The following is a 22,363-nucleotide window of genomic DNA, read 5'->3' as shown; positions in this document are numbered from 1 at the left end:
GCTGAGGGCGCGGCCGCGGCGCTGCCCCGGGCGCGGTCGTGCGGCGGCGCCGCTGCCCCGGAAGCGCCTGTGGGCGGGCGGGCGGAGCGCGGAGGGCGGAAGAGCTGCGGCGGCTGCAGGGAGGGTCCGGCCCCGCTCCTCTCCGCTCCCGGTCCCGCTCCTCCGCCACCCGCCATGGGCACCCGCGACGACGAGTACGATTATCTCTTCAAAGGTGAGGCGAGCAGGGCCCGGCGGGCGGGCGGGAGAGCAGCGGGGCCCGCGGGCGGGGCCGGGGCCGCTCCCTGACGCGGGGCCCGGCGGGTGGGGGGAACGCTCCGGGCCCCGCTCGGGTGTCCTTCCCTCAGCCCGAAATGTCAGCTCTGGGCCGGGTTGGGCAGCGGGAATTTGGTGTCAGCGCCGGTCCGAGGCTGCCCCGGGCACCGACTGAGGCGGCGGCCGGTCTGCGGGATGGCGAGCAGAGATCGCCAGGAAGGATGCCCAGGGCTGATGAGGACTCGTCAGGGTTGATAAGAACCCTTTCTAGCTGTTAAATAGAGCTTTAGAGTGGGTGAGATATTCTCAGCATTGGTAGAGGATGCGCTAAGTTAATCAAGTAGTCCTTGCTGCCTTCTGTGTTCAGAGCCCTTGGCGAGGAGTGGAATGTCCCTGCTGCTCCACACCCAGAGATCATAAAACGCTCCTGGAATCATGGAATGGTTTGGGTGGGAAGGGCCCCTAAGATCGTCGCGTTCCACCCCCTGCCATGGGCAGGGACACCTTTCACTATCCCAGGTTGTTCCAAGCCCTGCCCAGCCTGGCCTTGCTCTGTCCTGGCTCCCACAGGGAGGGGCAGGGATTCCTTGTTTTCCAGGGCTGATGCCCCTCCAGTCTGCCATGCAGCGCCCAGCTGGGTTAAAATCTTCCAGGTTGTTGTTAAATACTCAATTTTCACTCCCTGCAGAGTAAAACACCAGCCTGCTGGACAGGTTCATGTAGCCTGCTGTGAAATGAGTACAGCAGTGCTGAGGTTTTGAACGTTCATTATCTGTTTTTTAAAATCCCACTGAACAAGCAAGCAAAGTAGTGTAAAAAGTCGTTGTTTATTGGGATCTGGTATTGTAAATTTGAATTTAGTTGTGTTGTAATGGTGAGAGACCCTTTGCTTGTCATCATGAAGGTAAAGGAAAGCACTGATGTTTTTTCCTGTACCTTTAAGCTCCTGTAATAACTTTGAGGAATTACATATTTTTGTTGGTGGTGGTGGTTTTATCCAACTGCGTTTGAGCGTTTGAAAAGTGGCATTATTTCTGCCTATAAATCAGTCATCTGTCCTGCTATGGAAATCAAATCAGGAAGTTCCAGAACAGGCTCTTTTCTCAGCTTGCAGCCCTGGCAAGGACCTTGCTGACCACTGGTTTAATGGCATCAGGCAGTGTTATTGTAGGTACTTGTGTGCAGGTTATCAGAGCCATTGAATTACCCTTGTTCATGCAGTTCTGTCAGTGGGCTTGTATTTGATGTTTTAGCTGTGAAAGCCTGGGAGTATCATTGACACAGAGTTTGTTGGGAGAGCTCCTATCTTTCATTTGGCCTGCTTCCTTTTATAGTGGGAAAAAATAAAGTTGGAATCCAGTTATAGGGAGAGGTGCAAAGCTGATTTAATTGATTGCCTTTGCTAAAGCTTTTTCTGTTTAGCTTGGTTTATAGAAGCTGTTGGGGATGCAGGGAATGTTGTGAAAATGCTGTTGTGAAGATAAATGATTTGGGTTTTTCCAGCCTAAAGTGGACTGCAGGAAGTTGATGCAATGCCACTTAACTGGGATTGATGTGGCAGCTGAAATAACACAAAAATGCAAAGTAATAAAACCCTGGAAACTTTTGTAACTTCCCAGAGGTGATCTTTGTTCTAAACAAGCTGTCACCACTCTGGAATGATCTGGAAATTATTGCAAGTAGGTCTCTGAACTGAATGTCTCCTTGCCAGGAACTGGTCAAAAAGGCAAAGGAGAGGTAAATCTTTTGGAAAAGGAAAAGGGAACTTGGGGACAATGTTAAGTCAGTGTTTGAATTTTAGACATGAGCATCTTGGGAATTGAGGTGAAATGTAGGAATGACAGACATATCCATTTTGAAAGGGATGTTCTAGAATTAAAAAGGTGGAGAAAGGCATCAAAATAATCAGAAAAGAGACCTAATGGATTCATAGCCCTGACACTGAATTGATGTACAGCTTGATTAAAATTTAAACAGTGAGTGATAAGGGCAAATAGAGAAAGTATCTCCTGTTTGTCATAATTTCTCTGGATATCTGTAATGCTTCTTTTATTGGGCAGCGGGTAAAAGCTAAAGGACAAAGTCCCTCATGTGTGTATGCAAATTTTGAAGTGGTGCATTGCCATGCATATTATAAATGGATTATAAATGGATTTGAAAGCCTGCACAAATTCATAGAAGCAAGAAAATCTTGTTTGGGTCATGTCAGTGTGACGGTTAGTCTGAAGGCATTGCTGTTTGAAGATGCAGGGGCTGCCTAGGACAGAGATCAGCCTGTTTGTTGTGATACACGTCATGGTTTTTGGACATTGCTTGTTTGGAGTCAGACTCTGGGTGTGGGTCTGTCAGGACACTTCATCCAGCAGGACATTTCTGGGTTTATGAAGGGCCTGTATGGGTAGGTTGGTGGGACTGAGTTCAGAGTTTGACCTGGTTAAAACAATTGTGTGATGTTCTCTAGTCTGGCTGTTTTTTACTGCTCCTGGGCTGAACTGCCACGTTTCTGTTTGTGAGACCTCTGGTTTTGTCCTGTCAGCCCCTGACTGCAGCTGTGTGTGGAAATCTGGCTGACTCTGCTGCTGGGTGTAAGCTGAGCCCACCTGTGCTGCTGGATGGTAAAATCCAGGGACCTGTTACAAAATACACTTCTCCTGACTATGTTGCAACACTTCAGCGTATAGGAAAGACCAAGCCTAGCTTGGAAAAAAGCAGTTCCTGTTAAATTCTTCTTGTCCAGCTTCCAGTCTTTGTATCCTTCCATACTTTTGGGGTCTGGCTGAGAGTAGTGCCTGCTGTTCCCAGAATGGCCCCTGAGGAAACACAAGGCCTTTGAAGTCCAGTTCATAGAAATTTTGCTCTCATTTTAGTAGGAGGAAAATATAATAATGATACAAAGATATTGCTTTATTACTTAATAAATTAAGCCTGGCTTTAGCACAGAACCTGTTGCTCTTTTTGATCAATGTGCTTGCAATAGATGAGCAGTTATCAAAGGAACCCTCACTTGTAGAAGATGTTGCAATTTTTTTCTACAGACAAAGCTCAGATTGATTTTGTCTGCACCTGGACTATCTAGGACTCTGGATTTGGGGCAGGCTCATGCAATGGACCTGACTTGTGGTGACGTTCTGTTTACTGCTAGGAGAATCCAGCTTCAGCTCTCTGCTTTGCATCATGTTCATTTCTCCAACTTCTCCCTTTGATATTGAGGAAATGCTCTGAAACTGAACCAGCTTGCTGGTTTGGGGTTTAGAAGACACATTTTTACTTGTGTGTTTAGATAAATGTGTGGTTGCATGACATTTATTGGTTTGACAGTGGCAGAAGCCCTTGGCTTTCACTGCCTCAGATGTGGAGGCACTTTGGTGCTGCAGCAAAGCTGCTGGTGCAGCCATTTAGGGCAGAGCTGTTGGGAGCTGGTACTGGCTGTATGGAGGGTAATCCCTGCCCCAAAGGCTCTGGGGTGCCAGGTCTCTTTTGGACAGAAAAAGAGTGAATAAAATGGGGCACAGCTGAGGAGGGTGAGTAAAATAAGTGATGGCCAGGTTGGGTTTATGGCCAGCTATGATGTGTAGGATCATGTCATTTTTTCACATGCCCTTTGAGCTCCAGCTGAAGTGAGCAGGGAAAGGTATCCATCAGCAGGTTCTTCTGGGCATTATGAAGAGATGTCCAAGATTTTTATGGATATGTCTCTTAATAGCAGAGCTCAGTGCAGAGACAAGTTTTAGACATGGTGATTTTCTTGTGCTGGTATACTCATCCTAGATCATCTAATCTGTGACTTGTGCAATAACTTTTGCCAAAGACAACACAAGCTATGCTGGACTCTATTTTCAACCTGATCTCATATTTAATGAGATGATTAAAATATTTTCTGAAAATTTAAGCTTAGAAGTTTTACAGAAATAAAAATTGTCTGAGTGAGCTGGAATGTTGGTGAAAAATTAATAATCCTTTCTTGACATAGTTCTCTAAATTGCTTCTCATGCAGCATGGGAAATTGAGTTCTTATTTTGGTCTTCTACAGAAATAAATCTGGAATTACAGAGTGAAATTTATACAGAACTGTGGACTTCACACTTCTTTTTTTCTGTCTCTCCACTGAATGCTTGTATGCTTGTCTTAAATGTTTGGGGTAGTAAATGCTATAGAAAGTCAAATGCATTGATTGAAAGCACGTGGTTGCAAGTATTGAACTGTCCCAGCACTAAATCAGTCACTTGGGGCTGGGAGATTATTTCCATGACTTTCAAATGTGCCTGTACAATTTTCCTTGCTTGTGCAACTTCCTAAGGTGCTGCTCCTATGAGGGAGGTGGTGCTCCAGAGCTGGTTATTGATTAATGTCAGCACTGGGTCTTGTGGCTGAACTGGCTAAAATGTTTCCTCCAGACCTTCCTCCTTCCAGTGCTGATGTAGAAAAGGAATCTGTGGGTGGGACAGAGGAAGTGGGAGTGTGGCTCTGAAAGAGCTGTGTGCAGATGAGGACTGTGATCCTTCAGATAAGCTGGGATTTGGGATGTAAGAGTTTATCCCTGAGGACTTGGACTCTGGTAAAGTAAAAGTTTGCCAACCTAAAGCTGAACAATTAGGTCTGATGAGAGGCAGATAGAGCCCTCAAGGTGAAATGGTCAGGAGAAATAATTCCAGCTCCAGGTGTGCCTAACACACAGAGATGGAAATACTGAAATTCTTGTCTGCATCACAGGGAGATCTGGCTTAGAACAAGGTGTGCAGTCCTCACTGTGCTGAAAAGATTTTGAAAAACTTGTGGGGAGGGTGTTTGGGGAAATGAACAATGTGTTTTATGGAACCATTTGACAAGTTTTTGTATTTAGCAAATACAGCAAAGCCCAGCCAAGCTGTGGTTGCTTTCTGTAAATACCCCAGCCTAAACACCACTGGGAGCAGACACTAATGAGCTAATGGAGAATGCTGGCACATGGACACCACCATCAGCTGACCACTAATTCCTTCCGAAAATCAGAAGGCAATTTCTAACCATTAGGAGTGAGTTTCTGGAAGGAAAGCCCAATGAAAGGGACAATGTGCAGGAAAAATTAACTTTATCATGGCCTAGATAACATCATTTCCCTCCTAGGACCTGTTTGTTTTGGGGTGTTTAGTATGGGACTTGGCCATCCAGGGTCATTCCTACTGCATTTCTATGTTAAGAATGTAATACATGGGAACATGATGTAGTATAAAATATCAAAACATGGTGGCTTGATAAGGAAAGCAAAACTGAAATTAATAACACAACCTAAGTGGCTGTTAGAGCTGTTTCAGTTCATAATTTTATTTAAAGAGTGATACTTACCCAGACGGGCAGAAATGCAGAAGGTGTGAGGAGTCTGAGGCGCCTGCTGACATTCCAGCTGTCCTCGTGCCTGTGTTCAAGAGGAGCTGCAATGGCCCAATTAAGTAGAGGAAATAGCTGACTTCAAGGAGGAAGGTATTATTTTCCCCTTATAATTGGGACACATTAATCTGGTGCTGGAAACCATTCAGAACATAAGCAGTGTGGGATTCAGACACAGTAAGGAAAAAAACCTGGCAGAGGAATTAAAGGGATCCCTCTATTGTCAAATGACTTAAAGGTGGGCTTTGCACTGAACTACAAGAACAGGTTTGAAAGAATACTTTACAGGTATATGATGCATCCTATTGGGAAAAGGAAATGATGAACATGGATTGCTTTTCTTGCTTAGAGAAGCTGGCCACTGCTGGGTGATAGCAGGACTGAGCTGTGCAAAGGGAGCTGTCAGCCTTTCCCTCCTAGGAACTTGTTGTGTGTCCCAGCGAATACAAACATGATGTCATCTAAACCCATGGTCCAAACCTGCCAAAACAGTGTTGAAGAAGTGCCTTGCCAGGGGCAGAGGAAAGCTGTGGCTGTGTGCCAGGGGCGGTGATGCAAGTGGTGCCCTGTCCCCTGCACTGGCTTTATCAGGATGTAGCATCTCTGTGCCAGCAGAGCTGTTCAGCAGTGACCTGGCACGCAGGAAAGCAGACTCTGTTTGCATTTAGCACAGGGCCTTGCCACCTACCTGCACTTGTGATCTTCCTACACAGGAGAGGTTAACAGAGGGTGCTCTCTGCAACTCCTGTGCTTGGCCAGCTGTGTGCTGAGTCAGCTGGCACGGGCAGCTGGGGAGATGTTTGTTTTGATGAAGTATTCTGCACAAGGCTGTGCTTGAAGCCAACGTTTTCTGCAATTTTCATTTATGGAGGGAGTTTAAAAGGTGCTGCTCTGCCCTTCCAGTCAGAGCAAAGAATTGCTCTGCATTATTTAAACAGAAGCTGCAGAGAGCTGCAGCAGCAGATGGGAGTGTTTCTGCTGCTAGACTGAGCTCCATGGGGGGTTTGTGTCATTGAGTGTGTTTGGTGCACTCGGTGCTTTGTTGTACCACACGGAATCTTTAACTGTGTTGTGGTGTCTTAACAGTTAATGATGTGTGTTACTGAGCAAGTAATTGTTTTTTCTAATTAAACAAAGACACAATGTTTGCTGTCACCTGAGTGTGCACTTTTTTGCTTGGGCTGGTGTTGATTCACTGCTGAACTTCATGATTGGCCTTTCTTCTCAATGATTTTTTCTTATTTTTCTTTCCTTTCCTTCTCTGCTGGTTTGGAACCTTAAAGACCATAGGATTACCCAACGTGACTCTGGTTGTGAGCACATTTCATCCACTGTTCTGCTTCTTGGTACTGAGTTTTAAGTTACAATTCAACTTGCACCTTTCAACTCAGTGTTACAAGATAATGCAGTGAATCCTCGTGATGCTGTTTTTCCTGCAGGAACTGGACCTTGAACCTTCTGTCAGTCTCTTGTCAGGCATAGCTGAATCCTTCCAATTAGTTTGCTTGGCACTGGTGCTGGGATGAGTCCAGCTGAGCCAGGGAGTGGTGGATCCAGCTGTGAGGCCCAGCAATCCCCTGGCAGCTTTTTTGAGTGGTTTCAGTCTGTGGCCTGGTGTGTGCAGGAGCCACAGCAGCAGTGGGGACTGCAGAAGGGCAGAGAGCTGTGGCTCAGCAAACGTTTCAAACTGGCTGGCAGGGTGATGGTGACTTTGGGGGTTCTTTGGTTTGGTTCTCTTTTCATTCACAAAGTTGTCTGCCCCAGTGGGGAACCTCTCTTCTGCAAAGGCATGAGGAGTGTAAAGTGAAAGCAGAGTCTGCTGCTTGCCCTGTGTTTTGGACTTCTTCAGCAAAGCAGATTTCAGTTGTGTGGTTGTAGGGTTTGTGTTTTGGTTTTTAGTTCTAGTATTGTTTAAGGAAATATAGCTGGTCACCAATGTTTGCAGTGACAGGCACATGTATTGTTCCTAAAAGAAGAATGTTGTTCCATGCTGGGCAAAGGAGGCTGAAATATAACCATTGAAAGTCAAGCCTAACATCTGTTCAAAATGCTGGTGAATGTGGCAGCTCTGGTTTTCCAGGAATGTTGAGACTTGGACAGCAGATCCATGACAAGGATGGTACCATTGCCATTCTTTTCCTTCATGCTTCATTCTTTAAAAGAAATACTTCTTGCATGTGGTTTTCAATGTGTCATCTACATCTGGAGTCTGAGCCTGATAAATTTTTTGTCTTGCAGTTGTACTCATTGGAGACTCTGGAGTAGGCAAGAGCAACCTTCTGTCTCGGTTCACTCGCAATGAGTTTAACTTGGAAAGCAAAAGCACCATTGGAGTGGAGTTTGCCACGAGGAGCATCCAGGTGGATGGGAAGACAATAAAGGCTCAGATCTGGGACACGGCGGGGCAGGAGCGATACCGAGCCATAACCTCAGCGTAAGTGCAGCCCAGGTGGCTGAGGAGGGCAATTCTGGGCCCTTCCAGTTCCTCACCAACTGCAAACAGGGGTGTTGGTGTTTTACTGGGTAATACCCACAGCCTCTGGTGGTGGGAAGGTTAGATGTTATTCAGGCCAGAAACTCGATCTGGTGTGTTCCTGCACAGACTGATTTCCTTTGCAGTGCTCTCATGACACGGAACTGGGGGCATTTCAAGTTTAGAATGCAGGAGCTTTGAGAGACTCATTTCCATGAAGTGAATGATAAAGGAATATCAGTCTTCCTTGTCGTTTTATCAGTGGTAACCTAAGAGCAGAAACCTTTCTGTAGCAGCCAGGAAAGACTGCTCACTTGTGTGCTTGTTTGAGTGTTAAAAACCAGCATAGCAAAAGCTGGATTTCAGTAGAGCTGGGGGGAACTGTGGGGTGGGAGAACACAGCCTGTTTCCTTTTGAATGCGTTGCTTTGGCTCTCACTTGAAAGGAGCTGTGCCCTTTGGTAAAGGGAGTAGATCACGCTGACATTTTTATGACCCAGTGAGTCACGCTACAATTTCCTTATCACTCTGGGCCGTGCCTGTGCTGCACCCACAGTGATGGGTGGGGGAGAATTTTCAGGAGTGGTTCAGAGGTGGAAGGTGACAGCAGCTTCTCACAGAGCTCACAGTTTCATGTCTGGGATGCAGGGTTTCCCCAGAGCCATGGGGTTTGCCTCTCTCCAAGACTCTGAGCTGGCCCTGAGGCATAACTCCATGCCTGTCCTGTCCCACGGCCCTGGGGAACTGCCCTGGGCACTGTTTGCATAGCTGGCCCAGCCAGAGCTGCTCCCCAGGATGGCACAGCCTCCTGTGAGCTGACGGTGTCTGTCTGTCTGTCCCTGTGCCCAGGTACTACCGGGGGGCCGTGGGGGCACTGCTGGTGTACGACATCGCCAAGCACCTGACGTACGAGAACGTGGAGCGGTGGCTGAAGGAGCTGCGGGACCACGCCGACAGCAACATCGTCATCATGCTGGTGGGCAACAAGAGCGACCTGCGCCACCTCAGGGCCGTCCCCACCGACGAGGCCAGGGCCTTCGCAGGTGGGAGCTCAGGAATTCCCTGCTCTGTCTGGGGATCTGCACTCCTGGCCTGGGGAGGGTGTGGGTAGGAGGAGAAAACCTGCGGCTGCTCATGTCCCTCAGCGTCACATGTCACATTCAGTCAGAAAGCAGATTTTGTAGAACGTGCATGTTGTTTCAAGAATCGCCCAGAGGCACTGAACACCTTAAACCAGATTTATTCTCTTGGCTGGGCACTGTTTGTCTTGCAGAAACTGTGCCTGTGGCTTTAGGTGTGAATTTCTAGTGTGGTGGTAGCTTTTCCTTCAGTGTCTCAACTGACCTGCAGCCTTACACAGGTGCCTGTGGCTGAACATTTTCATTAAACTGGCTCTCTGACTTTTTTTATGCAATTAAGGTCTGTGAACAGTACTTCTGGTTTCTGTAAGCCTTGGTTCAGGCCCAGTCTCTTTCATCCAGGAGTGTAGCTGGGTTCCTCACATTAAAGTGTGCTGTAGCTCCACTGGCAGAGTTTATGGCCAGTGAGGATCCCTGCCTGCAGCTGGAGGAGTGTCATTCCCCCTGCTGCTCTTTTCCTATTAAATAAACTGCTGTGATATATTAACAAGTGGGAGGTGGAGAAACTTGATGAGGTTGAAAAAAATCTCACAAACTTTCTCACACAGAGAAACTGCAACAGATTATCCCTTTCAGTGATGCAGGAAAGTGTGCCTTTAAGTTAGACAACATTGGGCTGATACCTGTGCTTGGGAGTGGGTGTAAATTCTAGTGTTGCTGTTGGGTGTGCCACTTTCCCATCACTTAAGGGGGAAAACACCACAACTTGTTTTACTTTCTCTTGATACCTGGGTGTCTCATCAGGAACACTACAAATATTATCTGGTACAGAAGCTTTTCCAGATGAGAAACAGATATGTGCTGTACCTCTCTAATTATAGTATTTCTGTCCACACAGAGAAGAATGGTTTGTCATTTATTGAGACGTCTGCTTTAGACTCTACAAATGTGGAAGCAGCTTTCCAGACTATTCTGACAGGTGAGTCATCCAGGGTTTTGTGCTTCAAGGGGGAAGGGCAGAAGGCTGCTCAGATATGATGCAAATAGGCATTTCTTTGCCTGTAAAGTGTTTAAAATGTTGCTATTTAATCATTCTTCATTAGCCATAAGATTTGGAGTCCAGTTTCAAAGAGTCACAGTTGAAAGGCCAGCCTTGAACTGGGGAATGAATCCTTGTTCACTTTGATCTGCCCCGGGTTTCTTGTCAGCCTGGTTTGTGTTTCAGTTTCCATCTCCCATTACAGGGAGTGCCCACGGGAGGGAATTGTCTCATGCTGGCATCAAGTGAGAACAGCCATTGTTTATCAAGGAGAAGTCAGTCCAGTTTGTTTCCACCTTTAATGGTGACCATGGCAGTTGCCAAGGAAAAAGGGATGAAAGAGCAGAGATCCTTCCTTTGAGACTCAGTGACTCCTGAGCTGCAGGAGTTGCTGTTGTTGCATTTAATAGTCCTGCCTGGACTTTTGGCCTGTGTAACATGTGACAGCAGCCAGTGCTGCATTTTTATGCTCTCTGGATAAAGTACTTCCTTTTTGTTTAAAGCCTTGTTTAGGTAGGCAAAGCTTGTTAAAGCTGAGACACTCAATTTGGAGAACCTTAACTTAAGCCTGGCTTGTAAAAGTGGGGTAGGAATTCACAAATTGGTGTGGAAGTCACTCACTGTCCTGCGGCTTCTGCATTTCTGAGCAGCCAGGGCACAGTGGGACACTGTGGCCTGTGGTTTTGGAGTTTTCATAATTCTCAGCTTTGGCACATGTCCTAGTCTGAGTTTTCAAAACATCTGAGACACTCCTCTGCTTGCTGTGTCTATTCTAGATGTGCCAGGCAGTTTCTTGTTTTCTCCAACTGCCTCCAACATGTTTTCCAGTTGCAAATTTCAAGTCCCTCCTTCCCAGTGTAGCATGTGCCAGGCTACGTGATGTGCTTGGTATGAGCAGTGGCCCCACTTCCAAACTGTCTGTAAATCAGATCTGCTTGCTGTGACAGGGACACCTAGTTAGTTCTGAACTTCTCCTCTTTGGCTCCTAATTTAGACATTCCTTTAAAAACACACCAGAAAGGTCCTGCTAGCTATACTGGAACATGCATGTGAGAATAGAGCTAGGAGGTTATTCACTGTAGTAAAAGTATAAATCCTGTAGCATTTCTTCAGTTGTTTGAAATTCTTGATGGACAGCCTGGCAGTGGAGAGAGGTGTTAGCTACTGGGATATTAGCTGCCTGTGTCCATCTGTTTCATGTTTCATCCTGAGTTGTAAGAGGCCTCTGACAGTTCTGACTCTATTGTGTTCTTACCCTGGGTTCCTAAGCAGTAGTGCTCCTGTGCAGATACCAGCTAAAAGTGTGATTGTGTTAGATGGGTAAAGAACTTTGTTTCCTTTTTGGTTGAGCCATGTGGTTCCCTTTTAACTTCAGTGTAGTCATTCGGTTGTAATTCCAGCATTGCAAAATTTGTTTCAAAAAGAAAGAATTCTGTTAGCTCACACATTTGTTCCCTACATGACAAACTGCCAGTGCCATCAGAGGGTGGATGACTAAGGAGTGGCTGAGGTGTTGGGATGCCTGTTGCATTTCCTGTTTTCTTCACATGCCCAAAGGCAGTCCTGTCAAAAATGCACATGAATTTGGGCATGGATTTTTCAGGAGAAAGACATTTCTCATTTGTCAGTGCCAAAACCTGAGAGTTTTTCCTCTATGCCCAGGTCCTTGGTAGCCCTTCTCTCAGGAACACTTTGACTTTGAGGTCAGATTTGGCCAGATGTGCTGTGTGTTGTGTAGAACAAGCCCTGCTGCTCCCACTTTCTGTTTGCAGAGGCTCAGGGCTCTCAGAGGCAGGTCAGTTAATTAACTCATACACCAGCACTAATAAAACAACATCAGATAAATCAGGCAGTGTTTATTCCCTCCCGAGGTGGCTGCCAGGCTGTCATGGCCACGTAGTCTGGTCACCTCACAGTCCCCATCTCCTGCTGGTCTGTTTGTTCTCTCAGTGACACTGGGGAGGAGGGCAGTTTCCTGTGTGCCCTGGGCTGCCTTCAGAGCTGTGTGATGCTCAAAGGATGCACTGCTGCTGCCATGGGAAGCACCTCACCTCTCGGCCAGGGGCTGGGCTTGCTTTGTCTCTCTTCACGTGCTTCCCACAGTACCTTTTATTCCAGAAGTGAGTTTGGATTCTAATCTGTGGAGGTTTGATTTCTTTTTTCTGGTTTAATGTGTCTGTAAGCAGAGCTGTCTGTAATGGGTGAACAGGTGATAAAACTTGCTAATGGTGGGCTCTGACAGATTCTTGAGGCTGTAGCTTTTCCATGGATGTCAGTGTTGCTTGTGTGTTGCTGTGACAGAGTTTGGGGTGAAGAGCTCTTGGGTTTGTGAACAGGATCCTTGTGATCCTTGTTCAGGAGAGTTCAGCTGTGCTGGAAGAAACACTTGTGCCTAGTGGGCATGTGCTCTCTGCAGACAGGGGCTCCTGTTTGGGGGAGATAAAGGTGCAGTGAGCAGTGCCTGAGCAGCAGGTTGGCTCCAGCTGGGCTGACTGGCACGCTAAGGAGGGCTGCTCTGGAGCTCACTTCACAGCTGGCTTTTTCTCTTAATGACTTGCTTTGAAGGAAGGAGGGGGGGCAGTCATCTGAGGAATGTGGTTTTTGGAGTCACCCAGTAGAATCCTGGCTGCTGTGTTTGGCAGGGCTGCCTCCCAGCTCAGTGCCTGTGGCTGGAATGCTGGCTGTCCTTGGGAGCAGGAAGCTGGGGAAGCCAGCAGGCGTTGCCGGCGGCTGGGGGCAGAGCTGGCTGACACAAGGGGCAGGACAAGCTGCTGCACCAGCCCTGCTGGTATTTGCAGTGCTGGGAGCTGCACCACAGACACCCCAGGCTGCTCAGAGCCTTTCCCCACCTGCTGGGGTCTCTCCTGAGCTGGGTGTTGTGGCCAAGGTCTGTAACAACCCTCCTGTCTTTCCAGCCCTCCTGAGGCTGGTCTGGTTGGGACAGTGATGGAAGTTGGTGAAGGTGCTTCCCTTGGAGGTGTAGCAGGGTCCCTGTTAAGCTTATCCACTCCTGGATTCTCAGATCAAGCACTTTGGGCAGATGGCTTTGGCCATGGGAAATACGAATCCAGTGTCGTTAGCACAGCCCGAGTATGTGATCTGCTGCTACAGGTGGAGTAAGGGATAAAAGCTCTTCTTTCTTCTCCCATATATAGAGGACTCTTAGAGGGGGTGCATCATACATGTGGTGGGCTTCCTGTCCCGCTGTGGATTCCAGATGAGGTTTTGAGGACCTTTCCTATCTGTGACTTAGAGTAATGGTCCCTATCCAGATTGTTCTGTTCCAAGATGTCTAGACTGCCAGGGCTGATTGTTGTGCACACAAAGCTGCTTTGTATCATCTGGCAAATGAGAGAGACTGGTATTATGATCCCAGCCACCCTGAGCATTCACAGCAGGATAAAGCATCCTTAAAGTAAACTGGAGTGTGGCTCCCTTCCCTGGCTCTGTGCTGTCTCTGTTCCCACCCTGCATTCTGCCGTGGTTTCATCTCCAAGGAATCCCATCACCAAGGAAACAACATCAGAGAATTAACATTGAAAAATCGAGGGATTTCCTCTTTTGTTGCCTCTGTACACCTGAAAATGAATGGAACCCCAGTGCAGGCTGAGCAGCCAAGGCCTGGCCCAGCTCCTCCTGGGCAGCAGTGTCTCTTTTTCCCAGCTCTCACAGTGCAAGGCCTGTCTCTCACAGTTCCCTATTATGCAGTGATGCATTCTGTTAAATGTGCCCTTAATAAGGTCTCATTCAGCTCCTGAGCAGAGCCCAGAGTGCTGTGCCTTCATTAAAAAGGGCACATCTTCATTAGGCCAGAGCTCTCGGGGCACAGCAGTTCCGGTGCAGGCTTGGCTGCTGGGCATTCTGCCCCAGTGAGAGCAGGTTTGGGCTGTTCCCCCTCCCCTGCCCTGCCACAGCAGCACAGCTCACCAGGGAAGGGCAGGTTTCAGCATTTGGGCTCTGGCTGCACCAAGCTTTGCTCTGCAGAGGAGGAAGCAGCAAATTTGGGGCTGCTGGCAGTGGATTCACTTGCAGGGCTCTTGGGGAGGTTGTGGAAGTGAGGATCATAGAAGATGTTCCCAGAGTCAGGAGTAGATTATCAGTAAGGGAATTGGTGCTGTTAAGATTATTTTTAAGGCTTTGGGGTTGATATTTGCTGCCAGATGAGGCTGTTACACAGAGGGCACCCTGTGTGAGTCCTGGCTGGTGGGGTGGAGCCAGTGTCATACATCAGGCACTTGTATGAACTTGTTCAGGAAATTCTCTGTGAAACTGAGGGTTGCTGCTGCTGGAGGTGCTACCGGAGAATTCCCAGTAACAAAGGTGGCCAGAGGCGTTTCCTGTTGATGGGAACAGGCATTGTTCTGCACTGGGAGTGAACTGGCTGCCAGCCCTGAGCACGAAGCTTGTCCTGAAGGTGCAGAGCAGATTTCTCCAGCTCTGCTCCTCTCACCCCACACACGGGCTCTGCTGAGCCCTGCCACGGGGCCAAGCTGAACCCTGTCTGCACATTCACACACCGGGCTGCAGGTGGCTTTGAAGGCCTGGTTTCATGGGTTTCACTTATCTTGTTTATGTGTAAGATGGTTGGAAAGAAGAGCAAGTGTGAGAAAGGGTGAAATCAGAAAATCCTTTAACCTGTTCAGCTCTTGTTTGGTTGCCTCAATGACCTGATCTGTACCTGACTGCATATGAAAAAGCCATTTTAATGTACAGTTTGTTCCTTCTGAGTTTGAGCTGGGGCTTTTTGTAAAACTGAGCTTTAGCAAGCTTTTATTTTCTTAATGGTTTTCAGATTCAAATTTGCAAGTGAGTTCCCCACATTCTATTTTTGGTGTCCTGTGTTTCCTTTCTGGGGGTGAAGTGCTACACACGCTTTACTCTCTCAGTGCAGCTGAAGTGCTGCTGTAGCTGCTCTGAGTTTTTGTGCAGCACCATCAGCCACGACAAGCCCCAGCAACAGGGCAAGGCTCTTGGTGCAGGTGTTTATCCCATGCTCTCTGATTCCTCTGCTGAGGATCTCTTCATCTGGAGACACAGCACATTTTGGAAAGGGTTTCTGTGTTGCTGCAGGGGCTGAGTCTCCCCCTTTGGGCCCAAGTCAACCTTTTCTGACGATTTAACACTGCTTGATATGATAGACGTGATGGGTGTGCTCAGCAGGAAGAAATTGCCCTTGCAGTCCTATCAGGGAGAGAAATCTGGAATGGTTCCCTTTAATCCTGTTTGTGAATACATCAGCAAACATGTGACCTTGTCCCTGGACAGTGTCCTTGGAGCTTAAGAACCTTCAGAAGGAATGGATGGGTACATAGTTTCTCATTCACAGCATGGAGATTTGTGAATTCCGTCCATTTACTGACTCTTATCTCAAGGAAAGTAAAACAGTTGTTAAAAAAGTAATTTCTGTTGCAAATATATATTTTATTTTCTGTATCTAGAAAACACCACAATTGAACTTTGTGTGGAAGCTTCATTGCATTACTTGTGTAATTGCAAAGCTGTGGCTGGTTTCCCCCAGGTTTAACTCTTGGGTGGCATTTTGCTGGTGTGCACATATTGATCAGCTCTTTCTCCTCTTCCAGAGATCTATCGGATTGTTTCCCAGAAGCAGATGTCTGACAGACGTGAGAATGACATGTCCCCAAGCAACAACGTGGTTCCCATCCACGTCCCTCCAACCACTGAAAACAAACCAAAGATGCAGTGCTGTCAGAATATATAAATTGCCCATTCTTTCCTAAAAGGCTGTGTATATTCCCCAGGTCCAAGATTTAAATATATTTGTAATTCTCGTGGTTACATTCTTGTGTTTAGTTACTGCTTATTATTTCTCCATGTCTGAAACACTTTGATTTCAGTGTTTATCAGTCTCTTACTTGGATGTGGCTGCAGTATTTCCCCAACACCGACCTGTCGGTTTGGGCTCCGTAAATTGTTTGGAACTCAGCTGATTCCTTCCCAACATGATGCCCACTAGTCAGAGCACTGACACCTTTGGAGAGCACTTGAAGACATTATCCTGCTCCTCACAAAGCAATTACTGTCAGGTTAACAAGGAAAATCTCTCTGGGAAGAATAATCTTTCCTTGTCTTAAGGTGTATTCTGCATCTAAAGCTCGGCGAAGCTCTGAAGTGCAATTTTATTTTAAGTTAAATGTTTTTGGCTACATCTTCAGATTGTCAAGTGAAGTTTTATAGGATATTATGGGGGAGAAAAGAGAATTTCTTGTGAACAAGCAGCAGTTAGCAGCAGTTCTGGCTACATGTGAGTGGGGTGCTGTGGTTTGGCACCTGCTGCAGAGGAGGTTGATGTGAGGCAGAGCTGCTGGGACCCCACGGAGGTGCCCCTTGTGGAGGAGGTGAATGCAGGGGCCACGTCCTGAGGAGGATGAGGAAGGGTCACTCCAGCTCTGGAACTTGCAGCATCTTTGTGCTGCTGGAGGCTTGGTCTCCACAGTGGTGGTGCTATCAGGATTTGAGGATGCCTTTTTTTTCTTTCATGGGTCACAGACTTGAAGGGTGTTGGCACATATTACATATCACATCTATTAATGCATGCCACATATATTAATATATACAAGTGCTTGAGTTGATGAATAAATAACTTCCACTACCTGGCCTTAGTTTTCAGTTCTGGTTGATCCAGTATTTTTAAATTATTCCAGTGGTTTGCTGTATGTTCTTCAACAAAACCCTCTGGAGTTTTCTGTCTGGATGTGTTCCTCCTGTGGTCTGTTGCTCCATGCCAATCCTGTCCAATCTGTGTGTTCAGGGATACATGAACTGTGCCTTCTGTCACTCGCTCTGTGCTGTTCCTGAGCACGCCTGACGCTGGCACTGGGGGCCACAGCCACTGCATTCCCACAGGATGTCAAGGAACTCTCTGTTGTGCAAATGCCTGCAGTTATTTATACAATTACTGGGAAATAATTGATTGTAGGGGACGTTTCTCAAACTCTGATATGACCCACTTGGAAGATCCAGATGTGGTTGGCACTTCCAGCTGTGTTCTGTTCCCAACCTTTCTGTCTCGCGGTGCTCATGATGTGTGAGGCACACGGAAGGCATTGCTGTAGTCGGTCACTTCTTGTTTTTTACTCCATTTCTCCTCCTAGTATTAGTTCTGAAGATGCTATTTTGATCTGTTTGTAAATTACTTTGTATTTTATGCATGTACTGTACTTTGATTCATTATTTTTTTAGATTGATTTAAAATATATTCATCCATGATTCTAATAAAGAATTACAGGGGACAACTCACTGTGGTGTTGGGTGCACTTTTTGGGAGAATTGGGATTTGACCTGAAGGTTTTACCTTATGAGCTTCTTGGAAGAGGCAGTGAGAAGACACTGAAGTGTCCCTGGAAAAGGAGCTGCAAAGGTTGTGTGGCACAGTTGCCTTCCCTGAGAGCAGCTCTGAGCTTCCTGGGGCTGCTGCAATTTGTAGCCAGGGCACTTTGGCAGCTTCAGGAAGCTTTGAAGCTTAGAAAATTCTGTGGGTTCCCTCTACTCAAACCTCTGAATAACTTTTACAAACCTGTTTTTTTTCCCCATGTTGCCATGAGGAAGAAAATCCGGTGGGAGACGAACTCCTGCCTTCTGCAGCAGATGATGGAAGCTTTGGATCCTGCTGTGATGTCCTGATGAAAGGTGGGATCTCTCCTGAGCAGGGTGTTGTCACCAAGGTGTGTGACATGGTGTTGTGACCATGAACACCAACGGGGCAGCACTGGTGGCCCTGGGGAGTGCTCTGAGGGTGAGCTGTGAGCCCAGCCCCTCACTCACTGCAGGAGCTGTTCTTGCAGCATATCCTCTGCCCATACTGGAGCAGATTTTGCAATTAATTGATTTTCTTTGGCAACCACGTTCTGAATTTTTCAGCTGGAAATGCAGGATGAGTTTCACTCTGCTTCCTTTTCTCATTCCTATGAGCAGGTGATTTGACTCTACTGTCACATCAGTCTGGATTTTGTGTGGTTTAGGCAAAACTCGTCCTCCTGCAGCAGATGGAATTGCAGTGCAGATGGTGGGAGCACAAACCACTGTGGGAGGATGAGGCCTTCTAAAGCAAAATCCAGCGGGGTGTGAACAGAAAAGGAACTTCTCACCTGGGAAATGCTTTGCCTGCTGTTCTGGGGGTCTGTGCTGTGTGTCCCTAAGGATTGCAGGGACCTGGCTGCAGATCCTGGCCTGGGCTGGGTCACACTCCTGGCACAGGCAGGTGCTTCCAGAGGTGTTTTGGGAGAGACAATGCAAGTCATTATTCCATCTGAATGCTTTCCAGTGGGGGATTGTCCTGTTCAGCTGCTGATTAATCCTTCTGTTCCATAACTGGCACTACTTGTGTACCGAAGTGTCTCCTCCCTGCTCATGGGAGACAACTGATGGTAACAGACACTGCTTTGGGCCCTGGAAGGAGCTTTCTGAGATTCTGGGAATTCCATATAGTGCTTCAAAATGGGCTTTGCTTGCCAAAAGGTTTTGCTGTCATCTACATACTCGAAAGCCCCAACTTTTAACAATTATTCAGCGAGTGTCAGTGGTTCCTGTCTTTGATGGGAGTTGAGGTTCTGACTCTAAAGCAGAAAGGACATGGAATTGTTCTGATTTAAAGACATTTTTATTAAGCTAGAATTACTTATTCTATAAATTCAGACCTGATGAATTTCCAGCCTTAAATAGCTTATTGAGTGTGGCTTGTCAAATAAGAAGATTACACGCTGGGCTTTAGTTAACAAGATTTTTAGAAATATGAAGCACAAATATTGAAAAGCTTCAGCATATAGCAGTGGCTGCATTGCCTGGGACTCATTAATTCTGCAGGTGTTTCCACTGCAAATCTGTGATTTATTCACTGGGCTCCCTGGGAGCTGCCTTGTGTCCTATCCCAGGGCTGCTGGGTGACCGTGGGTCCCCAAGTGTCCACACAAGGCCTGGGAACCTGTGATGGCCCAGGGCAGTGTCACCACACCTGGTGGGTGTGCAGGGCCTCTCCCAGCTGGGATTGAGCATCCCCAGGAGTCTCACTGAGGTCAGACTGCTGAGGAGCTGGGAGAAGGGTGTGCAGAGCCGCTTACCTTTGGTTTACTCCAACTTGGAATGGCAGCACTGGTTTTTCTGAGCCATCCTGCCACTTCTGTCCTAGCCTGGTGCCGGGGGGTTTTGGCTGGGGGGAGCAGCCACATCACCTGGAGAGCTCAGATCTGTGCAGGGCTGGAAGTTTGGCTCTGCAAATGAGTACGTTGGAGAACTACACATTGAGAGAAATTCAATTTATTTTGTACAAGGCAGGATACCTTTGCACAGTGAACAAATATATTACAAATCTGTCTTGCCTTAAAAAAGTATTGCCATTTTGGTGCCTGTTTCCTAAGCTAACGCTGATATACAAGAAGGTACTTTTTTTTGTTGGTTTTGTTGTTGTTTTTTTTTTTTTCCTGTTAAGCTCTATGCACATCATTGCATTTGGTTTCAAAATCCTGCTTTGAAAAAAAACCAAACCAAACAACTGAGCACATCTCTGCTCTCTGGAGTCTCATTGCAAACTACAGCAACACACAAATGTGGGTCAGGCCAGCAGCTCAGGCTGCTTGTGCAGGGTGCCAAGGTGGGTCCTAACAAGAGTATTCCTTATCCAACTGCCTTTCTCTTGATATTTTTGAGGTAAATCTTTCTATTCATGTACGGAAAATATATTCCTACTGGGCCTACAAAATATTTGTTTCCTTACATCTCAAATAAGGCTTTCCTGGAAAACAAAATTGCTATTGCTGATCAGCCATGGCCCCCATGCACACATGCAGCATTCAGGAAGCCTCGTGGGCAGGATCCTGCAGGAGCCTGGGGGTGTCCAGGCTCAGGCTGGGGGTTCAGAGCCAGCCTGAGCACCTGGAGAGTGCTGGCTCCAAGGGGAAGGGCTCCCAGGGGCAGAATGCCCAGAGCCAGGGGCTGTGATCCCAGGCATGGGGGCTGAGCCCATCTCTGGGGACACAGCTGGGTCCCACCACGGTGCTCCAAGGCTCCAGGAGGATTCCCAGATATAACTGGGATCCAGCTGCTGCCCCCGAGCTGGAGGGCTCCTCTTGCCAGTCCTGAGCCCTGCAGGTCACTCCTGGGATCGTGCTGTGAGCAAACCCACGGGGCTGGTGTTGTCCTCTTCTGCTTCCATCAGACTGGTGAATGTGCAACAGAATATTTTTTATATTTAAAAGGCAATCAACTTGCTACTTCCATGTTTGCCTAATAAAATTACATACTTAGAGTCAATACTATTTCATGCTCAAAATCTACAAGGAACTAATGCAAGTACTCTACTTTCTAGGTCGATAGAGAGTATAAATGAAAAAAAAATATCGTGGTGGCTCAGTCCAAAATTTTACCATGGGTCAGACCCTTGATAATTACTTCACAAACAGCTGCTGAAAAAGAAAACCCAGTTTCAGCTCCATTTAATGACATTTCAGGTAGAATCATCAACGGATAAAGTTGCACTACATGGTAATGCACATCAGATTAAGAGGTGTCAGGAGTGGCATGCTGACAGTGAATCGTGAGGAGATGGTTTGGGAAGATGGGAGAGAGAAGCCGATGTGGCTCAGCTTTGAGAAAGGAAATGAAACCAGGGCTGGTCTATGCAAACCTGCAGCGTCCCAGGGCAGGAATTGGAGGGGCAGCAGTTTAAATTGCCTGACAGATCTGCTGGATTTAGCTACCAAAAGAGAAGCTGCATAAGGAAAATCAAAGCCTACCTGTGCCAATCAACATTAAAAGTGTGGTAAGTGAGTGTGAGACTCATTGTGGAAACTCCATTCGTTAGCAAAGATCAGGGGATGTTTGGAAAGATATTAAAAACTGCACAGAAAGTGTCTGTGTTAATATTCCTCAACTCAAATTCTCTGGTACTGAATATAGAGATGACAATCTCAATGTTAATTACCAAGCATGATCTGCACAGGTTGCACATGGTGATGGCAGTAAATGAGCTTTCCAGAGAGTGAAATGACAAGTTTCCCTGCTCTCATTCAGAAAAATGTCCATTCCCATGAAAAGATGAAAATAAATTCCAGCGTATTCCTAGTCACCTTGTTCCTAACAGTAAAAGGTTTCTTGCTGCAGTCAGTAGAAATGTACATCCTGAAGTCCTTCTACTTAGCATGTTTTTGTGGTTTATTTTACAGCAAAGCCAGGGTTAGAACACGCCACAGAGAGTTTTTGCCTGGAGCATGAAGACACCTTCCTGGGGTGATGTGCTCCAGTCCCACGTGGAGGAGGCTCTCGTTAGTTCCAGGTACCCATACAAAAATGTCTTTATAAATAACATCATGCAGCAGCAGTTGGCCCAAGCTGATGTCGTGTTAAGTCCTTGCCCGTCCGCAGAAAAGGAAGGAATGGCTTTTCCTCTGCTTCCTCACAGTCTGTGTTGGCAGCACAGTGCCCAGTGGAGTCCATCCCTCTAGGACTGCTTGTCCCAGGAAGGGCCATGCGTGGGGCTGTGCCGGACGGGCAGCAGGTCGTAGTGCCCAGGAATGTGACTGTTCCTGGGCAGGTCATAGGGGTTCTGAAGGTAGCTGGCACTCCGGCTGCGGGCGTCTTGGACTATGCTGACAGTGGGCTCTGGGGGAGCAAGGAGAACGGGGTTGTGGTGAGCAGCAGCAGTCCCAAAACTCCTGATCCTCGTGAGTCCCTTCCAGCTCAGGACATCCACCACTGTGGCTCAGCTCCCCAAACCAGCCCACAACGCTCAGGCCTTCCCCCTGCCCGTTCATCCCTGTGCCACGCCAAGCCCAGGATCCGTGTGCCAGGACAGGGGAAACCAGCCTCTCCACCAACCCCCGTGGCACCCACTGCTTACCAACTTCGTAGATGTTTTTATTGGCTGTTGATGAAGTTGGCATTTCGGAATACGGGGACTCCCTGTGACCAGGTGATTTCATTTCCACGTAGCTGCTCTCGGAGTGTTTGCAGGTTAAAATGGGGGGGTCTTTAATGGTGGCGTATGGGTTTTCACTGCTGTTCAGGGAACAAGTGCTGGAGCTGCACACAGATTCTTTCATATAATCTGCAAAACAAGAGCAGAGTGGGTGCGTCAGGATCATTAGCTTCATTAGGTTAATTACAACTGAGCCTCTGCAGGAAGGCTGTGGGGGACAGGGGG

At 47.3% G+C, this 22,363-nt stretch overlaps 2 protein-coding genes across 8 annotated transcripts in view; one reads left to right on the top strand and one right to left on the bottom strand.

Annotated features, from left to right (window-relative positions):
* Window positions 1–83: 83 nt before the first annotated feature.
* Window positions 84–17,469, top strand: RAB11A (RAB11A, member RAS oncogene family). The gene is made up of 5 exons (XM_054273121.1): window positions 84–214; window positions 7,858–8,053; window positions 8,941–9,134; window positions 10,069–10,149; window positions 15,792–17,469. Exons 1-5 carry the CDS (start codon window positions 175–177, stop codon window positions 15,929–15,931), a joined length of 651 nt encoding a protein of 216 aa, XP_054129096.1. The 5' UTR covers window positions 84–174; the 3' UTR covers window positions 15,932–17,469.
* Window positions 17,470–19,466: 1,997 nt separating this feature from the next.
* MEGF11 (multiple EGF like domains 11) overlaps window positions 19,467–22,363 on the bottom strand; it is a 252,326-nt gene continuing 249,429 nt past the window's right edge. For 6 of the 7 annotated variants that reach the window (XM_054273115.1, XM_054273113.1, XM_054273116.1 and 3 more), the window contains 2 exons: window positions 22,061–22,267; window positions 19,467–21,822 (listed from right to left, as the gene is read on the bottom strand). In XM_054273115.1, the coding sequence (XP_054129090.1) occupies window positions 21,662–21,822; window positions 22,061–22,267 (368 nt within the window). In that variant the 3' untranslated portion in view covers window positions 19,467–21,661. Of the gene's footprint in view, window positions 21,823–22,060; window positions 22,268–22,363 lie in introns of those variants that run through there. The other variant, XM_054273118.1, reaches the window with a different exon arrangement.

Source organism: Melozone crissalis, unplaced genomic scaffold (assembly GCF_028551555.1).
Source record: "Melozone crissalis strain CALT ecotype California unplaced genomic scaffold, PUWL_Pcris_2 ptg000014l_1, whole genome shotgun sequence".
NCBI classification, from domain to species: domain Eukaryota; kingdom Metazoa; phylum Chordata; class Aves; order Passeriformes; family Passerellidae; genus Melozone; species Melozone crissalis.
This window is presented reverse-complemented; position numbering and strand designations above follow the sequence as displayed.